Here is a 24,612-nt window from a genome sequence, read left to right on the forward strand (position 1 = left end):
CCTCCATCATTCAGCTACGCCTCTGAGACACGCCTCTCATTCGGCTCCGTCTTTATCTTGATCATTTTTTTTCAATTGTTGTTTTCAACACCTAATATGATTGCTGAATTTAATCATGTGGGTTGTTTTTGATCGTTTTTTTTTCTCTCACTCCTCGATTATTAGATTATAGCCTGTTTGTGAAACCAATCCGTTTATTTTGGAGAGAAGCTGGAATAGTATCATGTCAATCAAAAAAATATATGATTGCTTTTGATTAGATCGGGTTCTTCCAGTCAGTCCATGTGATATACTGTTACATGCGGTGCTTTGGGCTTACATAATTTGTGTCATTGAGTAGATGCTATTTTCTGATGTTAAATAGCATAGGGGCTCCCCGGCGTGCTAGTCCATATAGCTTCTTGAATCTGTGTAGACCTACTGTATATGTGGCATGTCATGTAACCTAGGGCTAGGCTACACCTCATTTTCAGTTTTTACCCCTTGTTTCAAACTCAAATTCACACATGAAATGTCAAAAGAATATTACTTTTTTTGTAAACTTGTCAATACCTCCAAAACTTTGTTAGCAAGAGCCACCATAAACTGTATTGTGAGGTACGTCATGGACTTCTCACAAATTTGCCACATTGGTGTCAGGAGAGTAATGGCGCCACTGTCTGGCCATTAAAAATGTTCCCACAAACGCATTCCCACTTCCCAGCCAACCTTTCTTTGGTGCAGCTGACACAATAGATGAGCCTTTGTCTCGCTCCAGTGGTAAACTGAGAAACTCCAAGAGTGAGACGACACCCACCTCCATAACAATGGGCCATGGTTAACCAATGATGAATGGGGTCGTGCGCACTTCTTTAATGTTTATCTTCACTGTGTTCGGCCAGGTGAATTAATAAGAATAAATAATACCTGGGAGGCAGAGTACACTGGGGATCTGTCCGTTCAGCACCTCGCCACCCTGGCCAGCAACCTCTGAAAAGGCAGCAGCGCCATCCACCTGTTCAGCACCATGGACAACAGCCCATGGCAAGCCTGTAGCAGAACACGTCAAAGCGACCGAGCCTTGATTCAATAAAGGTGTGCACAGTATTATAATTCACAGATGCACACATTATAGGTGGGTACAAAATCGGACGTTTGTTTGCTTGTCCCGCACTTCCACGTACACGTTTTAGGTTTAAGTTAAAGTTCAGGCTTTGCTGACCATTCTTCACGCCGAACGTCTGAACTAAATCATTTTAACCCAGATGGCTATGTTTACTGCATTCATGCTTTGTAGAGTTTCTAATGTTTCCATTGAATGCAGCTGATGCAATACATTAAGAAATAGACATTGGCTAGAGGTCAAACGTATTTCAAAAATAGTTATAATACCTTCTATATTCAACATTTGTCTGCCAAGAGAAATAAAGATATTTTTTATGTGGAATTGAGAGAGAGAGAGAGGCTGTGATATGTGACATCAGCCTATAGCGTCACAGCACGCAGCTAGTGGTGAATTCAGCATCCATCCCACAGAGTCCGCGCTCTCATTCCACGCCCTACTGAAATCAACACGGCTCGGGAAATGAGGTAAGAATCCAACGCAATTGTAACGCTTAGAATTGTCTTACATGACAACATTTTAAATCTACGATAATGTTTTATATTATTTCTGTCTACGATGCTGCATATTAGATGGGTTGTGTCGCGAGCTGCACGGAGGGAGAGTGGTCCTGATGTGAATAGAATGGTAAACAGGCAAATGCATGAAAGTGGGTTTGTTCAAGATATACATGACGCTTTTTTAATTGAATATATTTTATATTCAATCTTTTGGAGCCCCAATTGTCCAATGTATTTGGATAGTGTAGGCTATAGGTTAGTAGCCTAATACCTGAAAATGTATGGGGTTGTAGTGGGCAAGGTCGATTGAAATAGGTAGGCTTATCCAGGTAACTTAATTTGATGGTTTATCCTAAAGGGTAAGTGGCAGGCTATTTATCAAACAGATAACAAACCCTCCATTTGAATTCAATAAATCGTGGACATATTTTGCATTGAAATTGATTCGTGCATGTTGGTGCATTTTGTTCGACGGTGGCCTATTTGGAAGGTGACTCATTGACGTCGTCAATGGAAGAAAACGAGACCATCGCTGTTGTGTGATGTCCTCCTTCATAGATGCAGTTTATTTTCCGTACAGCTTGTTGGAGCCTTTTTTATAAAGTTGTCGGCCTAAGCAATAGTAGACTGACGTTCATAACCGACGCTGGTTGATGAGAAGGAAACTTCATTGTCTGTCATTGTTTTTAGCCTATGGATTACACAGTGTATCGCGTTTACATTAGAATGCTTGCACACACATTTTCATGAAGTATCATTTGTGTCATTTGTTTAAATCAATCACCTGAACCTCATCAGGGTAAAATATAATTGATTGTGACATTTCTGGGCAAAATATCCCACCGCATAAGAAAATAGATAGGGTATGTGAAGAAGGAAAGCAGTAGACACAGAGCTAAATACGACAGGCTTCATATAACACATGAAACATGGGGATTAAACCCAGCAGCAGAAAATATTATAGCATCATTGATCTTATTCACACACACACACACACACACACACACAAAGCAATGGTAACCAGTGCAGATCCTACTCTAATGAGTCTCTTAGGGACTGGCCACTCACTGTGCCCATGGCTTTGATTATACTTTGAGTGGCTTCAATCATACAACTACCGGGTGTGGCTGTGCCCTATCAGGTCTATTACCATCTGTGTAGGCCTATGTCTCCTATCAGGTCTTCACACCAACATCCAGGAATCCAATATTACTATTTCCCTCACCGTTTTCACTTCCTCGTTGCAGTTGGCTAAACTGTCCAGGGGAACTGAACTGGACCACAGAGAGAACTGCCAGGTCTGGAAACTTGGGCCTGGAATCTTCCAAGAGCTTTGGGCCAGTAACCAAAATGTCGCCGGTTCAAATCCCGGAGCAGACTAGGTGAAAAATATACCAATGTGCCCTTGAGCAAGGCACTTAACTCGAATTGCTCCTGTAAGTTGCACTGAATAACATCGTCTGCTAAATGACTCAAATGTAAATGTAATCCCCAGGCCTGAAAATCCCAACAAAATGGAAAGCGCTTATGTAATATTACATAACGTGATGATTTTTTTAGGGAAGGGATGGGCTACTAACTGACACTCCAGATATTGTGGAGGAAAACAGCTGAGCCCTGGTGTCGTTGGCATCACTATTTATTCTGTATATGGATGTCTATGGACAACGACAAGCCTTGAATTGAGATTCAATAAGGTTGACAGGTCAATTTGCTTTAACCAAGAGAGCGTTAATTGGCCTGCCTCCCATAACTTCACATCATTCTCTAGTCCTGAGAAGAAGGGAGAAGGGCTTTACTGACAGGTCCAAAACATTTTACATCATATTTGAAGGGAGATTAGGATATAGATCTATCTTGAACCTTTCATGAGCGTTCTATGTGAATTGACATTGGCAACCACACCCTTAGAATAAGTACGAAGGATTGTCAGCATTGTCTTTGTATGACTTTGTTATTGAGGGAAGCATTTGCCAGTCTAGTGTAGCTGTGATATATTTGTTTTCCTAATGATGTGTGTTTTGTCTTGACGCACTCAAGGGAATATCCAAGTTTAGCAATGTCGGCAGATTACAAATGTATAACACCTAATCAGAGAGATTTCTATTTTCGGACTATTTTGACAGTCGGTTACAGAACCTCAGATCAAATGCATGTCTATGGTTCTCTCTTCAATGTCACTGATAGGGAAGAACCCCTGTCATCTACATTGAGGAAACAACCATATAGACATGCATTTGCCAGTTTCCCTTTAAAAATAAATAGCCAACTTTTCCAATGATTGGGAGGCAGGAACGATCATTTATTTGTTTTCCTCCTCTGCTTCGTCTCTCCTACAGCTAAGGGCCTTATTTCCATTAGCACTGAAAGCCTTCTTTCCTCTAATGGGTGCTGAAATGCTGCTCCTATTGCTGCTTGAGATACAATCTCTGAGGCAGTGCCTTTCAGCTCTGAGCCAAAGTTATTGACAGAATTAGCTGAAGTGAACTAATGCCTGCCCTACTCACCATTTGAATGCTCGTCACTCAGAATGCAAATGGATCTCTTATCCACAGAGGATATAGTGGGATGATGTTAACCTCTGTCACTAGAACAATGGGAAATGTCCTCCGGTCTACCTATGGAAGCCTACCACCTCTTTACATTGTACATTGCTAACCTCCTCTCTTGACTCATCGTTACTGTATTAGTTGCTATGGGAGACCCACTTAGGTTAAAGATCATAGCGTTAGTCCATCATTTGTCTGACATTTGGACCCATGAATGGTTTAGAACCTGTAGACGGCTATAGCTAGCGAAAGCCTTTCCCTTCATGATGTAAGCCTGTATAAACAAAGGGCCAACGGCAGGTCACTAATTATGCAGTCTTCTTGAGTTGTTTTTACCACACGCATATCACCCTTTACATCTAGCATCCACGTAATTGATGAAAACAAAATGTTGCGGTCACTTTTGAAGGACGTGTCCCCAGAGAGACGGGTCATTTTGTGTCTGGGTCATTTGAGAACTTCGGCACAGAGTTAAAGACTGTCGATGAGAGGCTTTTTGGCAAGTGAGTTCTAGTCAACTCCAATGCTAACACCGTATTGATTCCTCACTTAATGAACATGTACAGAATAGCCAGTCCCAGCTGTGACAAGCTGATGGAAACACTCTAGCTCTCACAGTCCAGTCCCTAGGCTGGGATGGCCATTTAGTTCCAGACTAGCAATGATCTGTGCTGTTAGCATTAGCTGTAACGTTAGCAATGAGCTAGCTAGGTAGGTCTACTGACTACATGTATGTTGTGTTAGCTATGTGTTAGACCCCGAAAACTCGATATACATCTACAAATGAGGCTGCTCTGTCTTATTTTCCCATGCAAGGACAATCCCTCTGTAAGCTTTGGATGTGTCCAATTTGCCATGAAAGACGCTATTTTGAAAGAAGAAATAATATCGGTGTCTGGAAACCTCACCATTAGGAAATTACATTTTGATCAGATTGCAGGACTTCCTCGCCCGTTCGCAATATCTGAATAATTGATGTTCTGGATTTCATTTTGGATGAGCGTCTACAGTAGATGCTCCTCCTACATGGCTCAATCTAAGAATATTGGTATGACCGTATATTACCTGGCCTTTTGACCCCATAAGCTCCGTCACTGTCAGTATGGGCTGGTCTGACCCCATGCTCAATCCATGGAAGTGGGTTTCTCCATTAATGAAAAATGGCGGTGAGGTGACGCATTTCTCATGAGATGGGAAATGCCCTTTAATGCTGTGTCGTGTCATTTAGGAACTCACTTTCATTCAACACCTCTGTATTTCACTGTATATTTCTGACCAAAGGGACCATAATAATAGCTAGGAATAAACAACCACGGCACTGCTGCATTGTTGATCCGTAGACTATATTATTTCATTGCACTTTATACTAGAAAAAGACTTATCGACGGTTTAGGCATTTATCAACACCTTGAATGCACCTGAGCTACTGCCCTACTGTGAGAGCATTGTACGTCTTTCAGCGACACCTACTACAGCACAATACGATTGATTCCACCGAATAGTGCACAAAGAACGAGACAGTCTGGTTGAGGAGAGGGAGATCCTCAGAGGCTCGCCATCTTCACGGGTAGGTGCCGTTGCCATGGTAACCAGACGGTCTTGGAGGGAAAGGGTGGTGGAGGAAGAAATAATGCAGCAGTCGGGGGGAGAATCCTAGCTGTATGATTACTCGTGCTCTTTGTTCTGGCCTCACACTCTGCGCAGCCTTTCATGGCCTACTTTCACTGTACAGAATGAGCTGCGGACCGTTGGACTGTATCGAAATGACTCACCCAGTAAACAATGTAATGATAACCTAATGATAGGGTAACAAATAAACATATTATGATGATCATGATAATGCAAATCTATTACTTACCTACTGTTCTTTTGGACTGAACTACATTTAGAAACTCAGTAATGTTAGAAAATTAGTAGCCTATTATTATTGATATTTATAATATGGTTATTGTTAATGAATATGTATTCAAATTATTATTATTATTTATTTTTTATTAGTAGAATTAGTATTATTATTACAGCATCCTTGCTATTAGTGGCGAAGTATTTAAACATATGACAATAATTATGACAAACAAGATGGGAGAGGCAACAAAAAGCTTATTTGGCTCCTACAAACCCTCATGGACCTCTAAACGTAAGCCCTTGACTGTTTCAGCACAACAAGACAACACTCGGAAACCATGATGTCTGCTTGTTTCTTGTCAAACCCAGAACCCCTTTTTCCCCTTTTATGCCCACACAGCCTTTGAGTCATCGTCCATCGTCAGGGGACAGTGCTCTTGATTAGCCTTTTTGTTTCGCCTGACTTAGTTCGCTGACTTCACAAGCGCCAGTTGCAGCCAGTGGATGTGGCTCAGACCTTTGGCTCCTATTGTGTTTGCATGACTGGCGAGAGAGAGAGCCTGTAGAGTACAGAGCTGACTAGCTAATCACAGCACGGCTCGTCCACAGCCCACTGCTGCTGAAGGGCATTTATGCTCTAGCATGGCTAATGTTCAGCCTAACCTTATAGGCGTGGAACAAGGCTTTGTTTTCGTTTTTGTTTGTTTACATTGTCTAAACATGGCTATTACTTAATCCTAAACATAGTTATTATGAAATCTGAAAATGGCCATATATCAGTTCGGAATCATCTTGCCACATTTCTCTATAAAGTGTAGGTGTGTAATGTGTCACTCACAGTAGAGGAGTCGAAGATAGCCTCCCGGGCCAAGGGTTGTGTAAACTCTGGTTACTGCGGAAAACCCGTCAAATTTGTGGATTTGGCTATTTCAGCCACACCCGTTGCTGACCGGTGTATTAAAATCAAGCACACAGCCATAAAATCTCCATAGACAAACATTGGCAGTAGAATGGCCTTACTGAAGAGCTCAGTGACTTTTAACGTGGGATGCCACCTTTCCAACAAGTCAATTCGCCAAATGTCTGCGCTGCTAGAGCTGTCCCGGTCTACTGTAAATGCTGTGAAGTGGAAGCGTCTAGGAGCAACAACAGCTCAGCCACAAAGTGGTAGGCTACATAACCTCACAGAACGGGACTGCCTCGGTTGCAACACTCACTACCGAGTTCCAAACTGCCTCTGAAAGCAACGTCAGCACAATAACTGTTGGTCATGAAGTGGGTTTCCATGGCCGAGCTGCCGCACACAAGCTTAAGATCACCATGCGCAATGCCAAGCAATTGGTTGGAGTTGTGTAAAGCTCGCCGCCATTGGACTCTGGTGCAGTGGAAACACGTTCTCTGGAGTGATGAATCACACTTCACCATCTGGCAGTCCAATGGACGAATCTGGGTTTGGCAGATGCCAGGAAAACACGACCTGCCCCAATGCATAGTACTAAATGTAAAGTTCGGTGGAGGAGGAATAATGGTCTGGGGCTGTTTTTCATAGTTTGGGCTAGGCCCCTTAGTTCCAGTGAAGGGAAATCTTAACGCTACAGCATACAATGACATTCTAGATGATTCTGTGCTTCCAACTTTGTGTCAACAGTTTGGGGAAGGCCCTTTGCTGTTTCAGCATGACAATGCCCCCATGCAAAAAGTGAGGTCCATACAGAAATGGTTTGTCGAGATGGTTGTGGAAGAATTTGACTGTCCTGCACAGAACCCTGACCTCAACCCCATCGAACGCCTTTGGGATGAATTGGAACGCCGACTGCAAGCCAGGCCTAATCGACCATCATCAGTAGCCGACCTCACTAATCTTCTTGCAGCTAGCTGAATGGAAACAAGTCCCTGCAGCAATGTTCCAACATCTAGTGGAAAGCCTTCCCAGAAGTGCGGAGGCTGTTATAGCAGCAAAATTGGGACCAACTCCATATTAATGCCCATGATTTTGGAATCAGATGTTTGACGAGCACGTGTCCAGATACTTCTGATGATGTAGTGTTTTTAGTCACTCACTGATAGAAATAAACAGTGCACTATATGCACTATATTAATTGCTTTCTTAACCACGCACAATAGGGATGTGCCGTCCAACATAGCTGCAGGATGGAGAATATAATATAGAGTTGTTTGGCTCTGCTACATCGATTACTCCTACCCCCTATTATCCCTTCTGATTGGTTCGTCCTTTATTCATCGCATCCTCACTTTTACCACCTTTTCCAGAGTGTGAAAGGGGATTGGCTGTTTCCATAGAAACAGTCTCGAACTGTTAGCACTCCGTTGGCAGGCTCGCTAACACTCACACGGCTTCGTCTGAATTCTATTCCTCTGGGGGACAATTTCCTCACAGATTACCCAGCATGCATTGCGGCCCCACCAGCAGCAAACGGGACACAACAGAAAGAGCCATGTTGGGGATAAAAAGAGAGCGAGGAAAAAAATGCAAGAGAAATAGCCATCACCTGACATAAATATGTCACTGCAATTAATGCTTTTGACACAAGGGCAATGAAGATGGAAGGACGTTGCGATAACGTTGAACCGTGAGCCAGCTCATGAATATATTCCTTTTGATGGAAGAAACCTAATTGGAAAAAATCAACCAGCTGTATTGAATTCCCTTAGGACCACAATCCAACACGCCCCCTCAGTACCTACTCCCTATCCAGCATTGCTCAAGCATCAGTGGCTGGCCTTCAACAACAGACTGCCACACTGCCTTCAATGCTGTCCGGCAGAATAACGAATGTGTTTCTCCACTTTGAAATGATAAATGTGATAAATGTCCTCCACTTTGAAATGATAAAGAGCTGTGTGTTCAAGGCATTTGGCATTGATGTGTCCCCATATGTCCACAGCCATTAGATGGACACGCTAAGGCTGCTTTGTGTTGGCTGGATGCATATCACCACCCGCCTAATTGCAGTAACATACTGCGTTGCTTATCAGTACATGTGGACACAGATAACAATGTGTGAGAGAATGTGACTCGCTGGTGGAAACATTTGGAAAAATACCACCACTCTCATTGCTCCAACCCATTGGATATTCAGTATTGATTTGCGAGTCTGTATTTGAGTTACATTGATTTTTCCAAGCTTGTGGATGTCCTTTGCATAACACTCTGGCCTGACATTCACTTTAAATGAACATTACGTAATTGCTCAGTTTGCTTGTTGAGAGAGAAATTATGGGATTTGACTTTAGCGGAATAAGGCAACAGAGTACACAGACAGGACAACAAAAGAATGGACCGAATTCAATCAAACCTACACGTTGGAAAAATAATTGTTGCAATCAAAATGTGCTTTTTTCTGTTTCACCAATAAACATTGTACAATTAATCACATACAAATGTGCATTGATGTTGCGTAATAACAATTGTATTTTTCTCAATGCAAATCAGATTGAGTTTGAGTATATGCCAGTCCTCTATTTTCTACTATAAAACATTTTAACACGTTCAATTCAATACTACATCAGCCCTATCTCCTCCATTTTGTTCCACTATGAATTCCCTAAAGGGGTGAAAGACAGACACAAGGTAACGAAATGCAGCACTATTCCAGCGGAGGGTTTGCCGCACTGACATTGCCTGTCTGCCCCCAGAGCACCGTGGTCCATAGTCGCAGACGCCCTCCTCCTGTAATATCGAAGTGGGCTGGATTGCACCTCCCCCTTATCAACGCTACTGCTGCGGGAAGGGAATCTCATCACTAGGGCTAACAAAGACCGGCCGAGGTCCTTTAGCAATTCAGATGGCTGCACTGTGCAGGAGTGAACGTTTGTTCAAGTGAAATGAAGTGTCATCAAAACCCATTGAAATTCATTTGAATAAGACTTGTCTTTTTTTTGTATGTCTCGGTTTGTATTCATGTGGGGATTTGATGACGAGTAATTCTTCAACATGTAATATTTCTAACTATTAATTACCCCCCAAAAATGTATGCATGTCAATTATGCGTTACCTTTCATTCCTTTGTTAAAAATAGCAACCATTGTAATAGAGCAGACGATTGCTCTTGCTCTCTCTGAAAAGCAAACATCCTCAAGTAGTCAAAATGTCACACCACTTGTCGTGCAAGTCTGACACATAAAAAGTATGTGTCAAATTACAGACCCAGGAGAATCACTGTTGCAGTTGTTGTCATGAAGAGCAGGAAGGCTTTAATGATGTAGATCTGTCACTGCCGTCGGAGTCTCCATAAAAAGCAGAGCGACTGACTGCTTCAGGCATTATGCACAAATGCTTACTGGCTTCATTTGGTTTCATTGATGTCAAGGTGACTGGGGATGAAATTGTGAATTTGATTTGCTTCTATATAATTGCATCAAAGCCACCAGTAGTGAGATTGGAGTCAAATTCGATTTATTGTACCATATATTTATGAAACACTTCCACTCCTTCAAACCTCAGAAAATGGCTCCCCGCAGCCCATTTATCAAAACGGCTGCATTGTTTTCCCTCACTGACAACATTTCTTATCTAGTAACAAATTATCAAATAACATGTGCAGGTGTAGGACCTTAATCTGATCACTCTTTTGTTGCAGAACATTTCCTGCACCACAGGAAATGCAGATAAGCTTTATGATTTACATAAATTCACTGAAAACCCACACTAACACACGGTTATATTAACAGTATTGCACCTTTCATGTACCCTAATTTTACTAAACTAATAGCTTAACCACTGCTCAAGTAACATTATGGGAGAACCGTTCAAATCCTGTTGCTGCAGGATTACTTTACTGTGAAAATACTGGTCAAATTAAGATCCTACATCTGTAGCACAGACAACTTATGAGATACAATGTGATGTATACACAAATGATGCACAAAAGTTTCAAATGATCAGCAACTATAATAAATACTATATGCTCCAATGTCATTTTGATATGGTTTTATATTCAACTGCTGTAACCAGCGGTATCAACTACCATAATATTATCCAATATCCATAACAACCATAGACTCTAAAACCAGATTAAAGCGTTGCTTAAACAAACTGCAGAGCACATTGCCAATATTGAATGGCCACACTGAGAGTGAATTCAGGCTCGGCCAAGCACAAAGATTGATCAAAACTGAGCTAAACTTGATTTGACAGATGATTAGGTTCTCTGTGTACCATCTGCTGCCAACCTTACACTGCAGAGAGGAGAGAGAAGGGATATAGCCGGAGGAGCCCGTCGCATGTTCTACATTGTTTATATATCGACACTGCCACTCAAAAGTTTGGGGTCACTTAGAAATGTCCTTGTTTATGAAAGAAAATATTTTTTTTTGTCCATTTTAAAATAGCATAAAATGTATCAATAAATACCGTGTAGACATTGTTAATGTTGTAAATAACTATTGAAGCTAGAAACAGCAGATTTTTTATGGAATATCTGTAATGAACTTCGTCTGTTGTTTGTAGAGAGGCAGACCGAAATGCAGCGTGTAGGTTACTCATGACTTTTAATGAAGAAAATGATGTACATGAAATAACTGAAAATACGAAAACAACAAACGAGTTAAACTAATTACAGCCTATCTGGTGATTAACACAAAGACAGGTACAATCGCCCACGAAATACAACGCGCACTCAGGCTGCCTAAATACGGTTCCCAATCCGAGACAACGAGAATCAGCTGACTCCAATTAGGAATCGCCTCAGGCAGCCAAGCCTAACTAGACACATCCCTACTAATACACACTCCTAATTAATACAAACCCCCGGGAAGCCCGGTACTGAGGGGAAGCCCGGTACTGAGGGGAAGCCCGGTACTGAGGGGAAGCTCGGTACTGAGAGGAAGCTCGGTACTGAGAGGAAGCTCGGGCAGGTAGTAGGCTCCGGTAAATCCTGGCTGGCTGGTGGACCTGGATGATTAAGGTTGTCTGGCCGATCTAGAAGATCTTGGTAGACTGGCACTTCTGGCGGATCCTGGCAGACTGGCACTTCTGGTGGATCCTGGCAGACTGGTGATGCTGGGCCGACTGGCGGCGCTGGGCAGACAGGAGACTCCGGCGGCGCAGGAGAGGAGAAAGGCTCTGGCTGCGCTGAACAGGCTGGAGACTCCGATAGCACAGGAGGGGAGAAAAGCACTGGCTGTGCTGAACAGGCGAAGCGCACTGGAGGCCTGGTGCGTGGTGCTGGAACTGGAGGTACTGGCGCGAGGACATGCACAGGAAGCCTGGTGCTGGGAGCTGCTACCGGAGGACTGGTGTGTAGAGGTGGCTCTGGATAGACCTGACCGTGCAGGCGCACTGGAGCTCTAGAGCAGGAGCCTGCCCAAGCTTACCTGGCTCGATGCCCACTCTAGCCCGGCCAATAGGAAGGGCTGGTATGAGTCGCAGCTGGCTCTGCACCCGCACTGGAAACACCGTGCGCTCCATAGCATAACATGGTGCCTGCCCGGTCTCTCTAGCCCAACGGTGAGCACAGGGAGTATGCACAGGTTTCCTACCTGGCATAACTATTCTCCCTTTTAGCTCCCCCCAATAAATTTTTTGGGGTGACTTTCCGGTTTCCAACTGCGTCGCAGTGCTCATACTCACGCCTCTCCGCTTTAGCTACTTCTATTTCCTCCTTGGGACGGCGATATTCTCCCGGCTGCGCCCAGGGTCCTTTTCCGTCTAATATCATCTCCCAAGACCAGAATTCCTCATATTGCTGCTCCTCACAATTAACAGGGAGAGTAGGCTCAGGTCTGACTCCTGACTCTGCCACTCTCTCTCTGCGCTTTCCCCGTTACCTACGGTTTTCGCTCTGTATAGCCGTGCTTTCCTTTTCGATTCCATCCGTGTATAACCCTCTTCGCATTGCTGTAGGGAATCCCAGGCGGGCTCTTGCACTCGCACTGGGTCGGCCGCCCACCTGTCGATTTCTTCCCACGTCGTATAATCCCTGCTTCTGCCGTCCATATCGTCCTCCTTTAGCTCCTGCCAGTTCACACGAATCGTGGTGGGCCATTCTGTAATGAACTTTGTCTGTTGTTTGTAGAGAGGCAGACCGAAATGCAGCGTGTAGGTTACTCATGACTTTTAATGAAGAAAATGATGTACATGAAATAACTGAAAATACGAAAACAACAAACGAGTGAAACTAATTACAGCCTATCTGGTGACTAACACAAAGACAGGTACAATCGCCCACGAAATACAACGCGCACTCAGGCTGCCTAAATACGGTTCCCAATCCGAGACAACGAGAATCAGCTGACTCCAATTAGGAATCGCCTCAGGCAGCCAAGCCTAACTAGACACACCCCTACTAATACACACTCCTAATTAATACAAACCCCAATACGAAATACAACATATAAACCCATGTCACACCCTGGCCTACCCAAACATATAACAAAAAACACAAGATACAATGACCAAGGCGTGACAATATCTACATAGGCGCACAGAGGCCCATTATCAGCAACCATCACTCCTGTGTTCCAATGGCACGTTGTGTTAGCTAATCCAAGTTTATCATTTTAAAAGGCTAATGGATCATTAGAGAACCATTTTGCAATTATGTTAGCACAGCTGAAAACTGTTGTTCTGATTAATGAAGCAATAAAACTGGCCTTCTTTAGACTAGTTGAGTATCTGGAGCATCAGCATTTGTGGGTTCAATTACAGGGTCAAAATGGCTAGAAACAAATCACTTTCTTCTGAAACTCGTCAGTCTATACTTGTTCTGAGAAATGAAGGCTATTCCATGCGAGAAATTTCCAAGAAACTGAAGATCTCATACAACGCTGTGTTCTACTCCCTTCTAACCAGAATAGAAAGAGGAGTGGGAGGCCCCGGGGCAGAACTGAGCAAGAGGACAAGTACATCAGAGTGTCTAGTTTGAGAAACAGACGCCTCACAAGTACTCAACTGGCAGCTTCATTAAATAATACACGCAAAACACCAGTCTCCGACTCACATTAACAATGCTTGCACTGTATTTCTGATCAATTTGATGCTATTTTAATGGACAAAAAAAATGTGCTGTTCTTTCAAGAACAAGGACATTTCTAAGTGACCCCAAACTTTTGAACGGTAGTGTACGTATGGAGGAGCCCTGAGCATCTCTTTTTATCTATGTGCTGTATAAGTATCAATTGGGAAATCAAACGGGCAGTTTTCCTATAAATGATTCTGCAAAGACAATGAAATAACCTTATAATAAGAGATGCATGATATGCCAGAGTTTGCCAAGAAGCTAACCTCCACACCACACTAACCTTCAATCTCGCTTGTTTCTCCTTCCGTGCAGGGACCACAACACTGCCTGAAGATGGCGAACTCCACGGCTTCCTATGACCAGCTGGTCTACCAGGTGGAAGCTCTCCGCCAGGAGAACTCCCATCTGCGTAGAGAGCTGGAGGACAACTCCAACCACCTGTCTAAGCTCGAGAACGAGACCACCGACATGAAGGTGAGAGAGGGCAAAGGGATGACCCTAGGGCTATGGGGGAAATAATAATAGGATAGGATTTGAGTGTTGATTTGATGTCGCAAAGGTGGAAGTTCAACCATTGCATTGACCTTATAGTTTGTTGTTTCGTTGCATATAGACCAAAGATTTTAAAACATTTAAGACACAGATGATTAAGTGTTGCTAAGATAAAGTGTTGCTTTGGTATCTAAAAGACAATGTTTTCATTTTGGAATTTATCTATGCCTACAGATGTAGGATCTTAATTTGATCACCATGTTGCAGGAGAAATGTCAAACCTGTAGTGTATTTGAGGATTTAAAAAGGCTTCTGATGTTAGTAATTTCCACATTGAAATTTCAGACGATTCTCCCTTACCAAAAATGTATCAACCACTACAAAAATGTCCATGAATTATAATCCACATAATTCACATTTCCTGTTGCTGCAATATTATTCTCCTGCAGTAGCAAACAGGCTCAAATTAAGATGTAGGATCCTTCCCTCTATTTTGTCAAGTCGTGGCTAATAGCATAATTGAGATACAGATGGGACGTATTCCAATTCAAAATCCACTCAGTTCTGCCAAAGATGGATAGAGTTCAACCCCAATTCTGGAGGATGCTGGAGACTTCATGTAACTCCTTCACTAGTGACCCAGTTTCCCTCCTGAGTGACTGGAGACGCTAATGCTTCATGGCTAGCATCCCTTTCTGCACGGATCCATCCGGTTGTCTTTGTTACAGTAATGATGCCAGCAGGGATTGAGACAAGCCGCTGAGGAAGGAGGAAATCATTAGACCATTCAGCCCATAAGATGTTTTCTCATTATAGATTTTTTTTGCTGTTTGAAATCCCTGCGTGTCTGACCGGATAGTCCTTTTTTTCCTCCTCTGTGGCCAATCCTCTCCCTGGATTCCAGGAAAGAATCCGCTTCAAGTTTCTGTCACACCATGTGTCATTGCAAGGATGGTTTGCTGTTTGGTATTTATCTGTCTATCGACAAAACGTTTGGCCTTCAGACATTCATCATAATATGATATCTGTGTGGATTAATATGATCGGGATCAGATGGAGATTAAATGGCACACCCCGACTGTGTACCATTTCATCTCCTGCAGAACATTGCAGAGTCCTTGCGTTACCTCGGGAATAAATCAGCTCTAATCTGCATAATCACCCAGCTCTTGTCACTGTTACTTCAAATCAAACTGTGTTATTTGGAAAATTATTTCCTTCTTCAAAAGACAGAGAGGAACTGCAGTGCTAGCTGTGCCACCAGAGACTCTGGGTTCGTGTCCAGTCTCTGTCGCAGCCGGCCGCAACCGGGAGGTCCGTGGGGCGACGCACAATTGGCCTAGTGTCGTCCGGGTTAGGGAGGGTTTGGCCGGTAGGGATATCCTTGTCTCATCGCGACTCCTGTGGCGGGCCGGGTGCAGTGCGCGCTAACCAAGGTCGCCAGGTGCACGGTGTTTCCTCCGACACATTGGTGCGGCTGGCTTCCGGGTTGGATGCGTGCTGTGTTAAGAAGCAGTGCTGCTTGGTTGGGTTGTGTTTTGGAGGACACATGACTTTCGACCTTTGTCACTCCCGAGCCCGTACGGGAGTTGTAGCGATGAGACAAGATAGTAACTACTAACAACAACAAAAAGACAGAGGAAAACTGATTAAAGAGATAGTAGGGACTTCTGCCTTGGCATATTTTATTCACAGGGAGGAATAGACCTATTGGTTCTCTACTGGCTCTGAATAGAGATTTGTATTCCCAACGATGTGCCATCATTTGGTCATTAAAAAAAGCCTCACTCATCCTTCTTTCAAAGTGAATCATTTCAAAATGAAATGAACAACAAAACATACCCGAAATACGATTTCTCCGGTTCCATAGCTGCAGCCAGCAACATCAATCATGGTCGTGATAGTTCTCAATCTGAAACTGTAATCGTAGGTGCCAACCCCAATGCACGTGGGTTTGTCCCACAACTCCTCTGGCACATGTGCCCAGATGCTGAGCACAGCTGGATAATCCCCAGCTAAAACCTTTAAATTCCTGAGGTCGGCTTTGGCTATCAGCAGAAAACCAAGATTCTCTGTAGAGAGCTCACACTGCCGGATACTGGTGGCAAACAGACCAAACCGTCCATCTGAAGAAGAAAAAAATGTATCTTTTCCAGTAAGAGGACATTCATTCGAAGAAAGGCTGGGATTTCAGGCAAGCTGCTATGATATGCCATCTTACGAGAGGATAAAAAAGGAGCGGAACAGGAGGCATATACTGTGCTTTCATTGCTTGGTTTATTTCACCTCTAGGTCATCAGAGACCCAGCAGGTTGTGACTCTTTTTTTTTCTTTTTTTACTGTGGCCACAACAGCAATTTGAAGTTGACACAGTAATTATGATTTGCATTTCTCCACTCTAGGGGGTATTGAAAGGCCTGCAGAATAAACTGGAACTGGAGGCTGGCACTTTGGCCTCCTCAGGGAGGACTGATGTGCTGGATCAGCTCAAAGGTACATCTGATGTAGTTTTCCATCTATTTTCTCCCATTTTAATGTCTGTCTTGCATTAAACTGATATTGTACACAGCTCATTCAGTAATAGGACATTTCAATGGTTCATTAAAAAAAATTATCTCTCTCTCAGAGTTGCACATGGACCTGACCAACTACTATGAGCTGAAGTACCAGCCGCACAATCTGCGCGTCCTGCCAGACAGTCTAGCCAGTCTGGCAGCTCAGTCGAGTGACATGGACGATCGTCTGGCCTGCTTGCCTCCCTCCTCCAGAGCCAGGAGCCCCCTACGGCCTTCATCCCGCCAGAGCTCCTCTCTGTCAGGGGAGGGCACGGCCGTGCATCCTGGACACCCCCACCTCATGGATGGAGCCCTGGCCAAAGCCATGCTGGGAGACGGACGTATCACGGCCCAGCATCTGGAAGACCTCTACAAAGAGAGGTAAGCGCTTCACCATTTTTCAATCAGATGCATGCATTACTTGTGATACTACCTTAAACATCATCATTCACTGTAAATCTGCAGTCCCCCCCCCCCCCCCTCCACATTAAAAAAAGGTGAGGCACTATGAATCCCCAGTGATGTTGCGGATGGTAGTCTGTGTGTTAAAGGTTTGTGTGGCTGTGTGTGTTCCAGGGCTATGCTGGTGAGTGAGATAGACAAGGAGGAGAGGGAGCGTCACTGGTACTACAGCCAGCTCCAGGGCCTGTCTCAGCGGCTGAACCAACTGCCACGCATCGACACAGTGAGAGCAAACTCAATATACTTTCCAATGCGTAAAACAAAATTGAAACTGTGTAGAAATTATGATGGACCTACATTCATACAGTTTCTTGACTGTGTCCAGCTCGTTAATAATCAGCTAAATGAAAGCTAAACAGTCAAGGAGCATTTGAAAATTACAAAATCGATGGATAGAGGACTACTTTTTGACAATTTTGACAGCGAGGAAATATAACCAATTTTCAGTGCGGTGCTCCAGACCTTGTTGAAGACCGAATGCGCCCCCTGGGGAAGAATGAGTTTGACACCTCTGGTTTACATAGATATACACAACAAAAAAATTGTTGGTATGCTTATTGTCATGAAATCAACTCATTATTGTTTGAGATTCAAACTAGCAACCATTTTGTTTCAAAATTGATTCTTGTGTTGCGTGGGAACTAACCTCCTCTTCCTTATTGTCATAGTTCTCCATACAGATGGACCTCATTCGGCAGCAGCTGGAGTTCGAGGCGCAGCAGTTGCGTTCTGTCATGGAGGAACGCTTCGGAACCAGCGATGAAATGGTCCAGCGGACTCAGGTAAGGAGAAGGACTCTCTGCCAAGTCTGTCTCTGGAATGGCAACACAGACAGTGACATTTGGCAGCTGTTGTCAAAGCATTCACTTACATTATTGAGTGTGGTACTTCTTCCTGAATCGTGTTTGGGATGCAACAGATGGCCCAGTTTGCCCTGCATGTCCACACACAGTTGACATGTAAAAACCGCAGAAATTAAAAACTGTGCTGTTATGGAGGGTGTTTTACAATGTTTGTCACCTCACAAAATGTCCGTGGCGACCAAAGACTCGCGCTCTCCCACTTGCTCATCCCTCTCTGTCTCCCCTCGCAGATCCGTGTGGCTCGTCTGGAACAGCTAGAGAAAGAGCTGCAGGAGGCGCAGGAGTCCAGAGGCACCCAGGAAAAGAACCTGTGTGAGGTGAAATAAACAGCACACACACACACTTGAGATACAGGTAAAACAAAGGGGCCTAATGTCGACTGTCCAATAGAGGCAGCACAGATGAATTGGTTTTCTGAAGTATGTACATACGACTTTGACTGCAAAGGCCATTATGAACAGTCAATACACACAACGATTGAGGTGCGGTAGATAATCCTGTGTTCTGTTTTCACAAAATGATTTTCTACTGCAAAACGTGAAAGATGACAAGGATTAGTTTCCCTCCGATGTGATTGATTTCACGTTGTCCCCCGCCTCTCGGCATCTGTCGGTGTATTTTAAATCATATTGTCAGTTTTCCTCGTCCTGTGACTGGTTTAATATTTCCCTCTCGAATTCCTTTCCCGTGTCTTGTCAGCATCGCGCTGCATGTTTTATCGGTGCTTTGAGGCTATGCGATCACGATAAGGGGCCGGTCCACAAACAGGCGCAGTGCCACGCCGCTGCCTTCAACATCGACACGTGCTGAAACTGGGTGATGTTTGATGTGTCTTCTAGAAACATCTTTATTGATGATCGTTTTGAGAGTGCACAGGCACACCACCATATTGGATTTGAAAATAAATGTTTCATGCAGTGCGGTGGCGCAGGCAGAAATCTGTTGATGGCAGGGCCAGAAAAGAAATGTGGGTAGGGCAAAATTTGGGCACTCAAGTCCTCATTAAATGATCATAAAAGCATAGCCGACCTTATACCCCACTGTAATGGACCGCACACAACAAAACCATAGAACATGTGATTTCACATTACAGACCAAATAGTCTCGTAGGCCAACGGAAATCCTTCACTTGCATTTAACATGCGACTCACATAGACCTACACGCAGGGATATAAATAACCATAGACATATAATTAATAGACAATGAGACTATAATATAATGCCCTTATGTAACAGTAGAGTTAGCCCAAAGACCAGATTAACAACAATAGAGTTAGCCCAAAGACCAGATTAAATTGACAATAGTCTGATGGGTAAGAATATTATCAATTGTTAAAATGTATATGAAGAATGTAATGAACCCTGCAGCTTGGAATTGACACAGAGGCATGGAAATGAAACAGTGTGCCAAAAAGGGTCTTTGCAAATGATCCTACAGTCGCAAGCAGGTAAGATGTTTTGATGTCGATATAGTAACAGAAAGAGCAGACAGTTAGAATGTTGATTTTCAAAAGACACGTCATTGGCCCGAAGGGGGTGTCCAACGAGGCCTGTTTAGTGTTAATCACTGGCACGGAGGCCAATCAAAGTAGCTCCGGTTTGCATTAGACATCATCAAAGGAAACTTAAATAATAGCCTAGTAGTATGCTAATACACATAATATTAGGCCATAGCCTATATAGACTAAAACAGTGGTCACCAACCTTTTCTTAACCGAGGTCACTTTATGAGTCAAAATGCAAGCAGAGTGCAATTCTCTGCTGGGTGAGGAAGATGGAGTGTGCCTACAATGTATTGTTTGATATCAATGAAATTATCAATAGCCTATAAGGCCTAACTACAGGGCAGTTTTATCGCCCCCCCCTTTTCTTTAAATAAATAAATGACAGGCTATTTATGTTGACTGGAAATAAATATTGTTTCATGCATTTGCCTATTTTCATATATAGTATAATAAGAGATGTGGAGTCCCTTATATTTCAAAACTCGATTCTCAAGCTAGGCTATATGATAACACTGGTAATAGGTCAGTTGTTATAGCTAGGCTATATGATAACACTGGTAATAGGTCAGTTGTTATAGCTAGGCTATATGATAACACTGGTAATAGGTCAGTTGTTATAGCTAGGCTATATGATAACACTGGTAATAGGTCAGTTGTTATAGCTAGGCTATATGATAACACTGGTAATATGTTAGTTGTTATAGCTAGGCTGTATGATAACACTGGTAATAGGTCAGTTGTTATAGCTAGGCTGTATGATAACACTGGTAATAGGTCAGTTGTTATAGCTAGGCTATATGATAACACTGGTAATAGGTCAGTTGTTATAGCTAGGCTATATGATAACACTGGTAATAGGTCAGTTGTTATAGCTAGGCTATATGATAACACTGGTAATAGGTCAGTTGTTATAGCTAGGCTGTATGATAACACTGGTAATAGGTCAGTTGTTATAGCTAGTCTATATGATAACACTGGTAATAGGTCAGTTGTTATAGCTAGGCTGTATGATAACACTGGTAATAGGTTAGTTGTTATAGCTAGGCTGTATGATAACACTGGTAATAGGTCAGTTGTTATAGCTAGGCTGTATGATAACACTGGTAATAGGTCAGTTGTTATAGCTAGGCTGTATGATAACACTGGTAATAGGTCAGTTGTTATAGCTAGGCTATATGATAACACTGGTAATAGCTCAGTTGTTATAGCTAGGCTGTATGATAACACTGGTAAAAGGTCAGTTGTTATAGCTAAGCTGTATGATAACACTGGTAATAGGTCAGTTGTTATAGCTAAGCTGTATGATAACACTGGTAATAGGCCAGTTGTTATAGCTAAGCTGTATGATAACACTGGTAAAAGGTCAGTTGTTATAGCTAGGCTGTATGATAACACTGGTAAAAGGTTTGCATTAGACATCATCAAAGGAAACTTAAATAATAGCCTAGTAGTATGCTAATACACATAATATTAGGCCATAGCCTATATAGACTAAAACAGTGGTCACCAACCTTTTCTTAACCGAGGTCACTTTATGAGTCAAAATGCAAGCAGAGTGCAATTCTCTGCTGGGTGAGGAAGATGGAGTGTGCCTGCAATGTATTGTTTGATATCAATGAAATTATCAATAGCCTATAAGGCCTAACTACAGGGCAGTTTTATCCCCCCCTTTTCTTTAAATAAATAAATGACAGGCTATTTATGTTGACTGGAAATAAATATTGTTTCATGCATTTGCCTATTTTCATATATAGTATAATAAGAGATGTGGAGTCCCTTATATTTCAAAACTCGATTCTCAAGCTAGGCTATATGATAACACTGGTAATAGGTCAGTTGTTATAGCTAGGCTATATGATAACACTGGTAATAGGTCAGTTGTTATAGCTAGGCTATATGATAACACTGGTAATAGGTCAGTTGTTATAGCTAGGCTATATGATAACACTGGTAATAGGTCAGTTGTTATAGCTAGGCTATATGATAACACTGGTAATAGGTCAGTTGTTATAGTTAGGCTGTATGATAACACTGGTAATAGGTCAGGTGTTATAGCTAGTCTATATGATAACACTGGTAAAAGGTCAGTTGTTATAGCTAGGCTGTATGATAACACTGGTAATAGGTCAGTTGTTATAGCTAAGCTGTATGATAACACTGGTAATAGGCCAGTTGTTATAGCTAAGCTGTATGATAACACTGGTAATAGGTCAGGTGTTATAGCTAGTCTATATGATAACACTGGTAAAAGGTCAGTTGTTATAGCTAGGCTGTATGATAACACTGGTAATAGGTCAGTTGTTATAGCTAGGCTGTATGATAACACTGGTAATAGGTCAGTTGTTATAGCTAGGCTATATGATAACACTGGTAATAGCTCAGTTGTTATAGCTAGGCTGTATGATAACACTGGTAAAAGGTCAGTTGTTATAGCTAAGCTGTATGATAACACTGGTAATAGGTCAGTTGTTATAGCTAAGCTGTATGATAACACTGGTAATAGGCCAGTTGTTATAGCTAAGCTGTATGATAACACTGGTAAAAGGTCAGTTGTTATAGCTAGGCTGTATGATAACACTGGTAAAAGGTTTGCATTAGACATCATCAAAGGAAACTTAAATAATAGCCTAGTAGTATGCTAATACACATAATATTAGGCCATAGCCTATATAGACTAAAACAGTGGTCACCAACCTTTTCTTAACCGAGGTCACTTTATGAGTCAAAATGCAAGCAGAGTGCAATTCTCTGCTGGGTGAGGAAGATGGAGTGTGCCTGCAATGTATTGTTTGATATCAATGAAATTATCAATAGCCTATAAGGCCTAACTACAGGGCAGTTTTATCCCCCTCCCCTTTTCTTTAAATAAATAAATGACAGGCTATTTATGTTGACTGGAAATAAATATTGTTTCATGCATTTGCCTATTTTCATATATAGTATAATAAGAGATGTGGAGTCCCTTATATTTCAAAACTCGATTCTCAAGCTAGGCTATATGATAACACTGGTAATAGGTCAGTTGTTATAGCTAGGCTATATGATAACACTGGTAATAGGTCAGTTGTTATAGCTAGGCTATATGATAACACTGGTAATAGGTCAGTTGTTATAGCTAGGCTATATGATAACACTGGTAATAGGTCAGTTGTTATAGTTAGGCTGTATGATAACACTGGTAATAGGTCAGGTGTTATAGCTAGTCTATATGATAACACTGGTAATAGGTCAGTTGTTATAGCTAGGCTGTATGATAACACTGGTAATAGGTCAGTTGTTATAGCTAGGCTGTATGATAACACTGGTAATAGGTCAGTTGTTATAGCTAGGCTATATGATAACACTGGTAATAGGTCAGTTGTTATAGCTAGGCTATATGATAACACTGGTAATAGGTCAGTTGTTATAGCTAGGCTATATGATAACACTGGTAATAGGTCAGTTGTTATAGCTAGGCTGTATGATAACACTGGTAATAGGTCAGTTGTTATAGCTAGCTAGGCTGTATGTTATAGCTAGGCTGTATGTCATAACACTGGTAATAGGTCAGTTGTTATAGCTAGGCTGTATGATAACACTGGTAATAGGTCAGTTGTTATAGCTAGTCTATATGATAACACTGGTAATAGGTCAGTTGTTATAGCTAGGCTGTATGATAACACTGGTAATAGGTCAGTTGTTATAGCTAGGCTGTATGATAACACTGGTAATAGGTCAGTTGTTATAGCTAGGCTGTATGATAACACTGGTAATAGGTCAGTTGTTATAGCTAGGCTGTATGATAACACTGGTAATAGGTCAGTTGTTATAGCTAAGCTGTATGATAACACTGGTAATAGGTCAGTTGTTATAGCTAGGCTGTATGATAACACTGGTAATAGGTCAGTTGTTATAGCTAAGCTGTATGATAACACTGGTAATAGGTCAGTTGTTATAGCTAGTCTATATGATAACACTGGTAATAGGTCAGTTGTTATAGCTAGGCTGTATGATAACACTGGTAATAGGTCAGTTGTTATAGCTAGGCTGTATGATAATAACACTGGTAATAGGTCAGTTGTTATAGCTAAGCTGTATGATAACACTGGTAATAGGTCAGTTGTTATAGCTAGGCTGTATGATAACACTGGTAATAGGTCAGTTGTTATAGCTAGGCTGTATGATAACACTGGTAATAGGTCAGTTGTTATAGCTAGGCTGTATGATAACACTGGTAATAGGTCAGTTGTTATAGCTAGGCTGTATGATAACACTGGTAATAGGTCAGTTGTTATAGCTAAGCTGTATGATAACACTGGTAATAGGTCAGTTGTTATAGCTAGGCTGTATGATAACACTGGTAATAGGTCAGTTGTTATAGCTAAGCTGTATGATAACACTGGTAATAGGTCAGTTGTTATAGCTAGGCTGTATGATAACACTGGTAATAGGTCAGTTGTTATAGCTAGGCTGTATGATAACACTGGTAATAGGTCAGTTGTTATAGCTAAGCTGTATGATAACACTGGTAATAGGTCAGTTGTTATAGCTAGGCTGTATGATAACACTGGTAATAGGTCAGTTGTTATAGCTAGGCTATATGATAACACTGGTAATAGGTCAGTTGTAGCTATATGATAACACTGGTAATAGGTCAGTTGTTATAGCTAGGCTATATGATAACACTGGTAATAGGTCAGTTGTTATAGCTAGGCTGTATGATAACACTGGTAACAGGTCAGTTGTTATAGCTAAGCTGTATGATAACACTGGTAATA

At 42.3% G+C, this 24,612-nt stretch overlaps 1 protein-coding gene across 1 annotated transcript in view; it reads left to right on the forward strand.

Annotated features, from left to right (window-relative positions):
• The first annotated feature begins 1,513 nt into the window (after positions 1–1,513).
• The window catches only part of apc2 (APC regulator of WNT signaling pathway 2), a 42,276-nt gene continuing 19,177 nt past the window's right edge, over positions 1,514–24,612 (forward strand). Inside the window, exons 1-7 of the mRNA XM_046303145.1 lie at positions 1,514–1,569; positions 14,291–14,452; positions 16,873–16,963; positions 17,097–17,406; positions 17,602–17,710; positions 18,156–18,269; positions 18,581–18,667. Of these exons, the coding sequence (XP_046159101.1) occupies positions 14,312–14,452; positions 16,873–16,963; positions 17,097–17,406; positions 17,602–17,710; positions 18,156–18,269; positions 18,581–18,667 (852 nt within the window). The 5' untranslated portion in view covers positions 1,514–1,569; positions 14,291–14,311. The remainder of the gene's footprint in view (positions 1,570–14,290; positions 14,453–16,872; positions 16,964–17,096; positions 17,407–17,601; positions 17,711–18,155; positions 18,270–18,580; positions 18,668–24,612) is intronic.

Source organism: Oncorhynchus gorbuscha, linkage group LG15 (genome assembly GCF_021184085.1).
Source record: "Oncorhynchus gorbuscha isolate QuinsamMale2020 ecotype Even-year linkage group LG15, OgorEven_v1.0, whole genome shotgun sequence".
Classification (NCBI taxonomy): Eukaryota; Metazoa; Chordata; class Actinopteri; order Salmoniformes; family Salmonidae; genus Oncorhynchus; species Oncorhynchus gorbuscha.